The sequence below is a fragment of the Rattus rattus genome, chromosome 1 (assembly GCF_011064425.1).
Source record: "Rattus rattus isolate New Zealand chromosome 1, Rrattus_CSIRO_v1, whole genome shotgun sequence".
Lineage (NCBI taxonomy): Eukaryota > Metazoa > Chordata > Mammalia > Rodentia > Muridae > Rattus > Rattus rattus.
Window position 1 is genome coordinate 128,873,788 of NC_046154.1, and position 12,457 is coordinate 128,886,244.

The window sequence follows — 12,457 nt, forward strand, 5'->3', positions numbered from 1 at the left end:
GCCAGGGCAGCAGATCCTGCGTCTGAGCAGCTGTTCTCTGCATCCCGTGGGAAAAACCTTCAGAGCAGAGACCCCACTGCCGCTGCAGCCCCCAGACAAAAAAGCTATCTGGTGGTGCCTGGAGCCTCCCCCGGAGAATCCTGGGCTGCTGAGGCCGGAGAGGGGGGAGGAAGGACTGAAGGAGCCTTTTCTGCTACAGAGGGATCAAGACAGGACACAAAACAGGAAACCTGTACAGAATGAACTAGTGCCCGAAAGCTCTGATCCCCATAACTTGCTGGAGCAGGAAAACAGGTCTACAGGGACTGAGCTGCCACCCAGAACAAAAGGGCTGATGCATGTGATGGACCCTGGGCCAAGACTACATGCATCATGTAACTCCCCAAAGTTGTACAGCTGATCTAGTTTCAAAATCATATTTGATCATGATGTTGACTTCAAAAAGCAGGAAGCTTTACACTGGACTTCTGCCTACAGGATCCTTTCAGGAAAACATAAATAAACTGGGCTGCCTTGTCCCAGGAAAACATAAATAAGCCCATCAAAAAATCCTGAAAGATGCACAATCTAGTTGTAAATGCAAATGGAAACAACCAAGTCTGGTGGATGTCACCAACGTACAAAGGGGAAGAAGATCTCCAGAAGATTCCATTTCTCAACTGTCAAAAGAAATGTAAGAGGAAAAAGCTACTGATATAGATTTCAATGGGATCAAACCTAAAGGGGTAAAGAGGTGAGACTCAAAGGACCAGTAAATATCTTCATGAGGGAGAGGCAAGCCTACAGAACTCCAAATAGATTGGAAATATAAAGTCAAAACATAAGATAAATTCAGTAAGGGAAAAAAGGTCAATAATTAAATATAAATATCAAGAATCACCTATAAGAACTAAAAATCCTGGACTGCAAACCCTCATAGAGAACACATTCACTCTTTCCTTTACAGTGGAGTACCAAGGAAGGGATCTAAATGAGGATGAGCATATGAACAAACCGTCACATATTTCCCACAGATATATTATGGAAGGATATTGTCAAATAGCATATAACACAATGTGAGATTTCAAACCAAAAGGGAAAAGATGAACAGACACCCAGCACTGTTAGAAAGTAATGTCATTAAGACAAGACACATTATTTTATACTGAATATAGCATATGCTAATTCAGCATATGCTAATATAGCATATACCATAGAATACCAAATAAAAATATTAAAACATAGTTATGAAAACAGCATAAAAAGATAAATAAACATTATGCAGAAATAATCTTTAACATGACTATTTCACACCAAGATCTCAAAATAGATTTTGGAAGTTATAGGTTATATTTTAAGATGAAATAGAACAAAGTGACTTTTGAATAATAATCTTTATTAGCATATTTTCAAAGGTACATATAATCCTGAGCTACTACATTTATACATTTATCATTTTCTCTTTGAGGTGTACATGTAGTTGACTCCAACTTCGCAGTAAGTACATTTTCATATTAATCAGGAATATAAATAATTTAGAACATTAGTCTTGTCCCTTGGAATCACCTACTAATGTACTCTGGGTGTCTCATTGTCTAATTTTACAATGTGAAAGAGTTTAGACCACTGACTCTCAAGGAATTCCTTCTAAACCGCAAAACTGGGCAGTGCAAGGGCTGAGTCCACGAATCTCACACAAAGTTTTAGACAACAATGAAGCTCTTTATCTCTGATCCATTCTCTTGAAGAAGTTGAGTCATTATCTGGCCAGGTGGGAAATGGTAAGAGAATCTCTAATTCTAACATTTCAGCTAATGCAAAAAGTCGTAAGTTCTCTTCACAGAGAAGCAGGTGTACACATATTTCAAGAAGAAAGTTTACCATGATCTAATGAAAGGACTGCAACCCAGTGTCAACATGTCTTTGACGAGATGATGAAGTATTATAAAACATGTTGTCTGAAATACTTCCTCCAGTCCATCAAGGAATACATTCAGCAGAGTAACATTAAATTCCATAAATCCAGACCAGATTTTTGTAAATGCTAAATAAAAAGACAGAACTGAAAGGCAAAAAGTCCTGTAATCTTAGAGAAAAGGCATTTACCTAACATCTCCAACTGTGGACTATATGTTCATCCTAAGTATTTTAATTTACTACCAAAATATTGTATCTTTCTACAAACAACAACAACAAAAAACAAGCATATAGTATCTAGAAATGTTTCTCTGACAAGAATGTCAAGTTTTTCAAAGTACACTCAATTTTCTGTTTTCCTGAATAAGGTAGCTATACTCTTAGGTTAAAATTACAGTAAGCAGTTCAAGCAAAAATGCATATTGCTTAGATTTTAAAGCAAGCAATTCTGTTTAAAATGTAAGTATAAATGTGAACCTATTGTAGAAACATTTATAAACACTTCTCGGGAATAGTCCCACATCAACAAGTAATGGAACAACTGGTTGAAACATAATGAAAGACTGATATTAGATATAACATTTGAGGACAAATGCAAAAATACCTTTATGATTTGAAAGAACAAAGACACAGCTTTATTTTTCCAAGTCTGAAAACCTAGCAGCAAAATGAACTTGCATATCATGTACTTCAGTGAGCATCTGATCAGAAAGGACTCACGAAGTCTTGAGACTACTATACAAACCAGGATGGACTCCATTAGGATAAATGATTTGAAGGTGTCCAGAAGAGCTTCGCAAGGATGACTGGACACTCTCACCTGCATCAAGGGTTCATGAGAAGACTTAAGCAAAGCCGTGCTCTGGATAACTGACTCTGATTGCGCCCCAGTAACAAGCTCGGATAAGGCAAATCAAACCTAACAGATAAGCAATTGCCCAAGACACATAGGTTGCATGAAATCGCCTTGAAAAATCTTGTGTGCCAACCTGAAACAAAAAAAATATTAAAGCAAGAGATTAGAAACTTTAAGGAAGGGTTGGGGATTTAGCGCAGTGGTAGAGCGCTTGCCAAGCAAGCGCAAGGCCCTGGGTTCGGCCCCCAGCTCCGGAAAAAAAAAAAAAAGAAAAGAAACTTTAAGGAAATGCCTTGGAAAACTTGTGTTGGCCTCCCTGTTTGCGATCCTATGAAACATATCTCTGAACTGAAACCACTAAGCACCTGTAAGACGACATGTAGCTCTTGACTATAATCGACACACGACAATGGTACTTGGATAACTACGAATTTTATGAAGTAAATAGAGAAGCACACTGCCAGACATGGTGATGCATGCCCGCAAACCCCAGAACTCAGTGCCCAAAATGAAGAAAACTGAAGAAGAAAATTCTGTGACGTTATCGCTGTAAGGTGTTCAGTCCGTGTAAATGTTTACATGGTACACCACTGCTAATGACCTGGGCTCAGGTATATGAACCGAGAAACACAGCACACAGAAAGCAAAGATCGAGTCCCTCTCTTCTCTGGAGTGATTCTCGTGCTAACTGTCCAACTTCTGTCTCCTCTGAAACTAGTTCATCCTCATAGCAAATGTTGTTCTGAGTATAAGACAGTGCGTGACCAAGAAAGGTTGGTTCTGCCAATTCACCCAAAGTGAATGAGCTTTTGACAAACAAAGAGTGAATTTCTCAGTGCTAAAGACTTTCAAATGGGCACAAACAGCCTCTCTCCAGATAGACAGACTCCGTTGGAACAGTTCATGCGCAATGAAATTTGACTTCGTAAAGTTAATATAATGTCATAAAATCTTTTATAATGCTGAAGAGATGGTATGGCTAGGAGCATTGACTGCTCACCCAGAGGACCTAGATTAGATTCTCATCACCCATATAAGGACTCACAACCATCTGTAACCCCAGTATTAGGGAATCTGACACCTTCTGCTGGCCGCCATGGGCATTGGGTATACATGTAGTACAAGAGACAATTCACACACACAAAAAATCCATACAAATAAAAATCAGATAAAAATAAATGATTTTTAATCGTTGGACTTTAAAAATTAAATAAAAGTTATTGGATAAATCTTTTTAATGCAAACTATATTTTCTTTTCACAAACATTTTTTCACCCATAAATTTATTCCCATAGAAGACACCTATCTGGGCAAGGTACGCATGATATCCATTAAAATCAGATGGTTTTTAAATATTAACTAATTAAAAATAAAGACATATCCAAGGATTGGATATCTTTTGCTGGGATTTGAACTCAGGACCTCTGGAAGAGCAGTCAGTGCTCTTAACCACTGAGCCATCTCTCCAGCCCAGGATTGGATATCTTAATGGCTGTAGTCCGTCAGAAGCTCTGGAGTCTGTCATGCTGAATGACCACTAACTTGGGGAAATCTCCGATGGCTGTCCCAAGCCACTACAGACCAAAGTTGATAAACTTGCAGAAAGAACTGTAATAGTAGTATTCAGTCTCCTGGCATAGGAGAGTACACCTGTAATCCCAGTATTTGGGAGGTAGAGGCAAAAGGATCATGAACTCAAAGGTCAACTCTGCTTCCTGAGCCCCTGTATCAGAACAAAGCAACACAGCAGGTGGTACTCACAGTTAATCCAACTCCAATGAAAATACATATCATTCCGATGGTGACGTATGCACAGCAGCGTCTCCGGGGAAGGGCGCTACCTACCGAGGAGCTGCAGAGAGCAGAGCAAAGGAACACATTAAATATCTCTGCAAAGATTCCCCATCACATCTTCACGAGTTCTCAAGTATGGCTTTAGTAACTTAATAGCTTCATGTGTTTCTTCAAAGCGACAGACAGCACTGTTAAACAACATTTTTCAACAAAGGACAAAAGTCAATGGGGCCTTGTTCACTGACAATATTCATTTAAAAAAAATTTTTTTAATGGTAAATAAAAAAGCCACTGTGGTCTCTGGTCAACCTTCAGATAAATGTCCATATCCCAGAAGCCTTTTCTGAGTGGAGAATAAATGTTAACTACCAAGCAGCATTTGGCTTGCTTATGGTTTATGTTTAGTGCAGAAAATTTTGGAAATAGAGAAATGAATGAAAAGGGAAAGTATGTGTAATTCTACAACCCTCGAACAGTCTCCAAGTGCCCTGTGATCCCTTCTCCTGCCAGTGTTCATTCTGACCCAGAGAACGGGGCATGGACGTTTTCCTGTTAACAAGCACTGGACCAATGGAGTTCTGATACATAATCAACGACTCAACCATTCCCTAGTCACTGACACAGAAGTGCTTTTGTCATTATTAAAACTGTAAGCTAAGCAACATTTAAAAAGCATTGTGCTTATTTTTTTCATCATTTTTAAAAAAAATTTAGAATTAGAATTATGACATTGCAAGAACTAACTTTTTAGGTTTCTCAACATGTACTGTTGAAAAGTCTCTGGGAAATTCATCGAAGCATATACTGCTACTGTACATCTCAAATGAAATCCAAACTCTGCTAACATCTACCTACTTCCGCCTTGCATTTGGGTCATTTTCAAAATGATGTAAGTATAGCAGAAAGCAAGTCGTCCAGCCTAGTGGGCACTGCTGGCTACTATGCATAGTTTTAATATACACCATATGCAAGGCACTGTGAGTGAGCGACAAAAGTTTCGCCTTCCCATGGCCAGTGTCAAGACTGTGTTGTCTACTAAATAAGTGAAATTCAGGAACAAGCCAGAGAAATAAACACACTACTCTATAGAGGTTCAATTTCCTTCAATACCCAAATATTTCTAGCAGTTAATGAACTTTGCCGAAAATATATGTATCACCAGTTTTCCTGAACGAAACATTAACATAAATATCTGGGCACCCCAGAGACAAGAATAGACACAGTACTGTGCAAGCAGCTGTCTGAAACCAATAGGGCATATAGAGTTAAAGCCTTTACGCTCTATTTAGCCTTAGACTGGTTTTGGTTTTATCTCTTAGGTATCCTATGAGCAGGACTCCTGCCTTATAGCTCAGACCTAAGTGGTCTTTCTCATTACAACTACCTGTCCGGCAATCTCTGGGGGTCTCTAATTTACCTTGCATGAAAAGCAAAGTAAACTCATTAGAACTGAGCTCTGAAGAAGTCAAAGAGTATAAGTGAACGTTAGAGCTGCTTTTTCCATGTACCAAAAGAGTAACTCAGGTACCCTAATCTCATGTGAATCCTCTTCAGGCAATCCTTGTCTTTTTTTGAACTGTTCAAATTAAGTCACCAGAAAATGAAGAAACCATTGCTACTCCACAGCCTGTGCCAACCCAACACATGGATGAAGCAAGGACCAAGGACTACTCTTTGCACCAGTAAAAACCTTTTTAGTGTTTAATGCTATGCAGTGCTGTAGGCAATAGTCAGAATTGTTCAGTGCATCTGTCCAATCTTTAGAGATATGTGTGTTGAGCTGTTCGTCTAAGATTTGACTTTTTATTTGCTTAATGTTCCATGGGGGAAATCTGTATTGATAAGAGACTATCTAGTTCATTTATATTTTCCTAACAAATATTTTCTTAACTTTCATCTTATCAGTAAAACATTTCCTTAATATTTTGTTATTCTAACTACTACACTAAACACTATTGTGTGTCATTTATATGTACGAGAATTCCTCAAACATATTCCTAGATAGTGTTGGGTTATGTTATAGACATATTTAATAAATATCAAATTCATGTCTTCAGTAAAATTGTATAAGGCATGCCATTACTCCACCTAAATTCTTGCCAACATTTCAACACTTAGTATTATTCTTATTTACCATGGCCAAAAATGGTTTTTAATTGTAGTTTTGAATATGTATTACCCTTTTTTTCTGAAGGTTAGGCATCTTTTCAACTACTAATTGGCTTTCTTATTTATTCAACACTTGTTCATGTCTTTAACATCTTTTTTTTTAAACACAAGTTTTTTGTTTTTTGTTTTTTTTTTGTTTTGTTTGTTTTTTGGGGGTTTTTTGCCATTTTTTTTTTCTTTTTTTTTTTTTTTTTTTTGAGCTGGGACCCGAACCCAGAGCCTTAAGCTTGCTAGGCAAGCGCTCTACCACTGAGCTAAATCCCAACCCTAACATCTTTTTTGATAGAGTTTTAATCAAGAAAGTCAATGTAATATATAGCAACTCATTTTTTAAATTTATTTTATTAATTTTAGTTATGTGAAGGTGTGTGTGTTCATGTTTACAGGAGTGTAGGTGTCTAAAATGGCCAGATGAGTTGGGTCCCCCAGAACAGGAATTACATATGGTTGTGAGCAACCCAGATTAGACCCAGGGAACCACACTGAGGTCCTTGATAATTTTGTACTGGAAATTTTCACTCTTCTTTTAAGGGTTATGATTTTTGATGCCTTATCTAGGAAGTTCTTTCTTATCCATCACCAACATACTTTTCTGTTTTTTAAAGTCTTAATTTTTTTTTTTTTTGCTTTTTATTTGTATCTTAATTCGCAAGAACATGGTCATTATAACTGCCAGTTTTCATTTTTGAACATTTGAACTTAATATATTTATATATTACATTTTATTTATTACACAGAATACAAGTATGAGATTTATGTTTCTGATGAACTGACTATAGTGCTAGTTATTTTGATATTAAACAGTTAAGTTAGGACATGGGAATAAAAGAGAAACACAAGCCATAAAAGGCAAACCAGTTAAGGGAGTTTATTTCTCTTGGGTAGAAAGTCAGATGTGGGCATTGGCAGACTCCACTCAATCGGTAGCAAAGTTCCCTGCCGCTGTTACCTTTCCAGACAATCAGAGAGAGGAGAGAATAAACAACCAAGTAGTTCTGTGTTTGAGGAGTACGGTAAGAAGCTGGACTTGCCACTTTCACTAAGAATCCATAGCGCATAGCTATCCCAACTGTAGGGGATGATATAGCTGAGATTAGGAATGTGTTGGGAGCAGAGCTCAATTAATAAAAGGAAGAACAGCACCAAAGGACTTGCTATTGAACCCCACGTGAATGTTTTGACTCTAATGAGCATTTGTCTGGTGTGTATTTGCCTTTGGTGAATATTTCAGGGGTATAGCTTTTTTTTTTAATCTATTTTCTTTCATTCTATGCTCAACTGTTCTATTTTTAACCCTCTGTTTTGGCTTCCATTTTGCTATTAAGATACTTGCTGACACAAGCTATCTTTTTCTTGTCTCCCTTTCCCGGTAGGCTATTTTTCATTACCTACTTGTTAGGGGGTAAGTACATACTAAGGGCTTCATTGGGAGGGAATCGATTCCAGCCTTTCCAACGTCTGAAAGGCAAAGGCCATTTCTCTTTACCTGACCGGTAAAACCTTAGATAGCCCAGCTATAACTGCATCTCTGTTGGTGGAGCCTTCAGGATTCTTCTTAACTCTCATAAGATATACATAAAAGAGGATGTTTGCTATAGTTAATTATTTTAAAGCATACATAGAAAATGAAGAAAGGTTATTTAGTATTGCCAGGAAACTAATTATGTTTCAAACTATAAACTTCCCTATTCACAAACCACTCTATGAAATGCTAGGCTTATAAGGGATACTTGCAAAGTGTGAGGATAGCTATTGCCAAACAACATTCTTAATGGTTTCAGATGGGGTAGCAGGGGAAGCTGAGTGCTGTGGACTGAATATTGCTTCTTCCCTTCTGAACCTCGCCTTGGAGTAAAATGTTCACTGTGAGCTTTTAAGAGGATGGGACTTGAATTGGAAGAATGTAGGGATGTGTGGCTTTTGAAAGGTGATTAGGATTGGATAGTCACCAGGAGAGACCTCCATGAGTGAATCTAGTTTTGTTTTGTTCTTAAAGAATTGGGAGAAAGACAGACATGTATTTCCCCAGTCACTTGCCATGTGAAACTTTGCCACCCCAAAATTCTCCCAGCAAGAAGGCTGACATCATCATATCTAGGCTCTTAACCCTAAATCATATAAGCTAAAATAAACCTTATTTTCTTCTCTTTATTATGCATGAAGCCTTAAATATTTCATTATTGCAATACCAAATGAACCAACACAGTGAGGTTTCAAGACAGGGTGGAACTGAACTAGACAGAAGGATGAGCTGTTTTAGTTCATAATCATAGCCAGGGTTCTAGCATGAGAGAAAAAATAGAAGTTAGTAAGCTTTTGGATTTTAGACAATGGACTTATAATGAACATTCTGGAGGGGGAAAAGGACAGAAAATGTTTCCATAGAATAATGTATCTAGCATTAGAAGGACAAACTTAAGAAAGCAATGGACAGGATTCAGATAAGAAGCAGACATGACACCTTTTTGAATTGGGCAGCATACAAATCACACATTTGCATGCCATGAGAACGACTGGAAGCCAGAGTTTAAAATCCTATGTGGATCTGTGCATGGGTTTTCTAGGAAATTGCTTGAAAACTTCATGGCTGGAGGCCAAAGAGAAGTCAAAAGACCACTGTCACAGCCTGAACATGACATGCTGAATAAGTGAAGCAAAACCAAAACATGAAGAAAAAGAAGGAAAAAGTAAGACATCAAGACGCATAAATGATATGATACCAACATTCACATATGGAGAATAAAGAAAAGAAATGGTCGGAATTCTGGCTGCACTGGGGTGATAGGGTAATCTTCATTGGCATATCCATCATCTAGCTATAAGAAATGCTGGGGTGCAGAGTGTGGTCGGGATGTTGTTCAAGGTGTTTGTGATGGCAGCTAGATCACAGAATGAAATAACTGTCGAAAAGATCCTGAACAGGGACTGTCCAAGACAGTCAGGGCTACCCTGTCATGAAATGAAATGAAATGAAATGAAATGAAATGAAATGAAATGAAATGAAATGAAATGGAAGGAAGGAGGAAAGAAGGAAGAAAAGAGAGAGAGGAAGGGAGAGGGGGTGGGCCTGCATGTAATAGGGGAGACAGACAGACAGACAGGAGAGAGAGAGAGAGAGAGAGAGAGAGAGAGAGAGAGAAGAAGAAGAAGAAGAAGAAAAGAAGGAAGGAAAACTAATTCCAAACTTCAGCTTTCAGTTATTCTGGTGAAAGGAGAAGAGAGTAACAACAGCCATGTTGTCACAAAACTTATTCCCATGGCGGAGAGACAAGCTGAAGACTCAGTGAATCTAGCAAACTCGAGACTCTTGGTATCAACCGTGATAAAGAGGAATCTCCTGTCTCCCGCCAGCTCCACATCCTCTAGAAGGCTGAGATCGGCTGCCCAGTGCATCTAGGAAGTAAGGTAGTCCTTGGACCAGCCTCCTCCATCCAGGCTCAGTCCTCTCAGTGTGATCTTAAGGGCAGGGCTACACTGACTCCTCCCTTGCCTTTGCACGGGTGCCTGCTTCTGCAGTGAGTCACCCTGACATCTTCCTCACAAATCCCCTCTAGGTACAGCTCAGATCACATCCTCTCCTTGACACCACCTCGCAGGATCCCGCTCCTGCCCATCTTCAAAGCAGAGCACACATTGCCAGGGTAGCACTCAAATGTTTTACTGTAGTTTTCCACCCTGCTCCTTCCCCACCTTTTGACTACCCTAAAGAATGGCTCCGAGAGCAAGAATCCGTAAGAACTGAAAACACTGGGAAGGGATTCACAAAGGAGCTCTTGCTGATGTAGAACTGACACTCAATGACGATTTGATGGAAAGTCAATGTCTCTCTTAGTCTTAGGTCCATTATAGCATTTCAGTGGGGGACAACAGCCCAAGTTGTACTTCAGAATGCTAGGACTGCTTATCCAGAGGGCAACGAAAGAAAGACAGCTGCAATGGCCTCCACATCTGCATGAATAAGGAATAGGGGAACACATTTCTTTGCCTGTGGAGACGTGGGGAAATGCTTGTGAGATTAACGCATAGCATACTCGTTCCGCAGGAATAATTTAAGAATTCTTAACCAAAAAGAAATTCTGGAATAGTTACGTTTAAAGTAATAGAATGCTATCTCGGTATCTTATTCTAACAGCACCTTCATGTTGCTACAAAGAAAAGCATGCCAAAGGAAATCTGGAAGCCAGCCATGGGAGCTCAATGTGATGACAGCATCTGCCTTCAAAGAACAAAGGCCCCGAGTTCTCCCGTGGTTAGCATGACTCCAGTTCTGCAACCATCTTGCTAGAAGGATGTTTAAGCTGGTTAAGTCCACATGAATCTCTATGCACACTGCTCCCTGGGTTACTGATACAAAGTCTTCTTTATATCAATACAGCCTTATGGTCAGAAATCTAACATTCTTATCGTCAGCAAAAACAATGCTACTGTTCTAAAGGAGTTAATCAAACGGGTCCCTTAAGTATAACCCTTGCCCTCTCTCAACAGTTTCTTACTGTAAAACTGCTAACCTGCACTCTAAGATTGTCGTAAAAGCTCTGGCCACTGTGAACAGGTGTCTGGAAGGCCACGGCCACTGTGCCAAGCACCCAATCCCCCGCTGCCTACTTTTTATAATTTTAATACTACTTAATGTCCTTGCAGAAGATATTTCCCACTTAATTTTGTGCATTTTTGATACATTCATACAAAAGTTTTGATAGCATGCTTATTTACAAATGTTGGGCATTTTTGTCTCCTAACATGATATTTTTCTGTGTATGTTTTTGGGGTTGTCTGCTTTTCTTCTCCATAAATGGACTTCCAGTAGAGTCAAGAAAACTAAGAACTTAGGTGGTTAATTTCCCAAATTTAAAATATCTCTTCTTTCGAAGTTAAAAATAAACAATAAAGAAAATTATCCCAGAGGTCTATTTAGTTGAAATCATTTAGCAGCAGTGAATGGAGACATTTTATTATGTAGTCTCGATTGTTTTCAGACACTTTAATTATTTTCTCTGACAAACCATTCTTGGGACTTTTCTACTCTCAAATTAGATGAAGCTAATTAGATCATACTAAAGGTCATAAAAAGTATGAGCCCATATTTTCTGTTTTAAGAATTGAATTGTCAAAACATTCCAGTTTAATTGACTTTGCTTATATTATAATTCACATGCCTAAGTGGATAATCATTTTTAATTAAACTTTCATTACCAAAATAAATGTTGTGTGAAAAGGTTAACAAATCAAGCCCAAGAACACTATGATTTAAAAGCTCTTCTTGAAAGGTTGGTTGCCTAGGAACTTGGGTTCTTAAAAGTTCCCAGCATCCCATATTTAATAGGAATGACTTATAGGGTATAAATTCTCTCTGTATATGGCATGGGTTACCCCAAATATGAACTTTCCTGGTGGGTATTTGGAATGTGCTTGGCAGTGTTCCCCAGGGCACCAAGCCTCAAGGGAGTGCCCTTCGTAGACACAGTCTGCAGGTGTAATAACAATTCCTTCACAGAAGACTCCACTTGGAAAGGCCATTTTAAAGCTTTTGCTTGGTGTCTCTAAGCTTTGTGGCCCATTTGTCCTTTCCCTTTGCTGAGTATATTTAATGGTCCTCGGCTAGAGTACATCACATCTGTGCGTAGGACTGATTCCTGTGAGTTCTGCTTGGAAAGTCCTTGGTCCTCAGAATCCCTAACACATATGCCACAACATATTTTTAATCAATATAGCTTTTGTGGTTTCCCATGTTCATACAGTGTT

At 38.7% G+C, this 12,457-nt stretch overlaps 1 protein-coding gene across 1 annotated transcript in view; it reads right to left on the reverse strand.

Moving 5' to 3' along the window:
* Positions 1–1,354: 1,354 nt before the first annotated feature.
* The window catches only part of Pip4p2 (phosphatidylinositol-4,5-bisphosphate 4-phosphatase 2), a 47,876-nt gene continuing 36,773 nt past the window's right edge, over positions 1,355–12,457 (reverse strand). Inside the window, exons 6-7 of the mRNA XM_032905596.1 lie at positions 4,514–4,604; positions 1,355–2,885 (exon numbers count right to left, since the gene is read on the reverse strand). Coding sequence (XP_032761487.1) covers positions 2,742–2,885; positions 4,514–4,604 — 235 coding nt within the window. The 3' untranslated portion in view covers positions 1,355–2,741. The remainder of the gene's footprint in view (positions 2,886–4,513; positions 4,605–12,457) is intronic.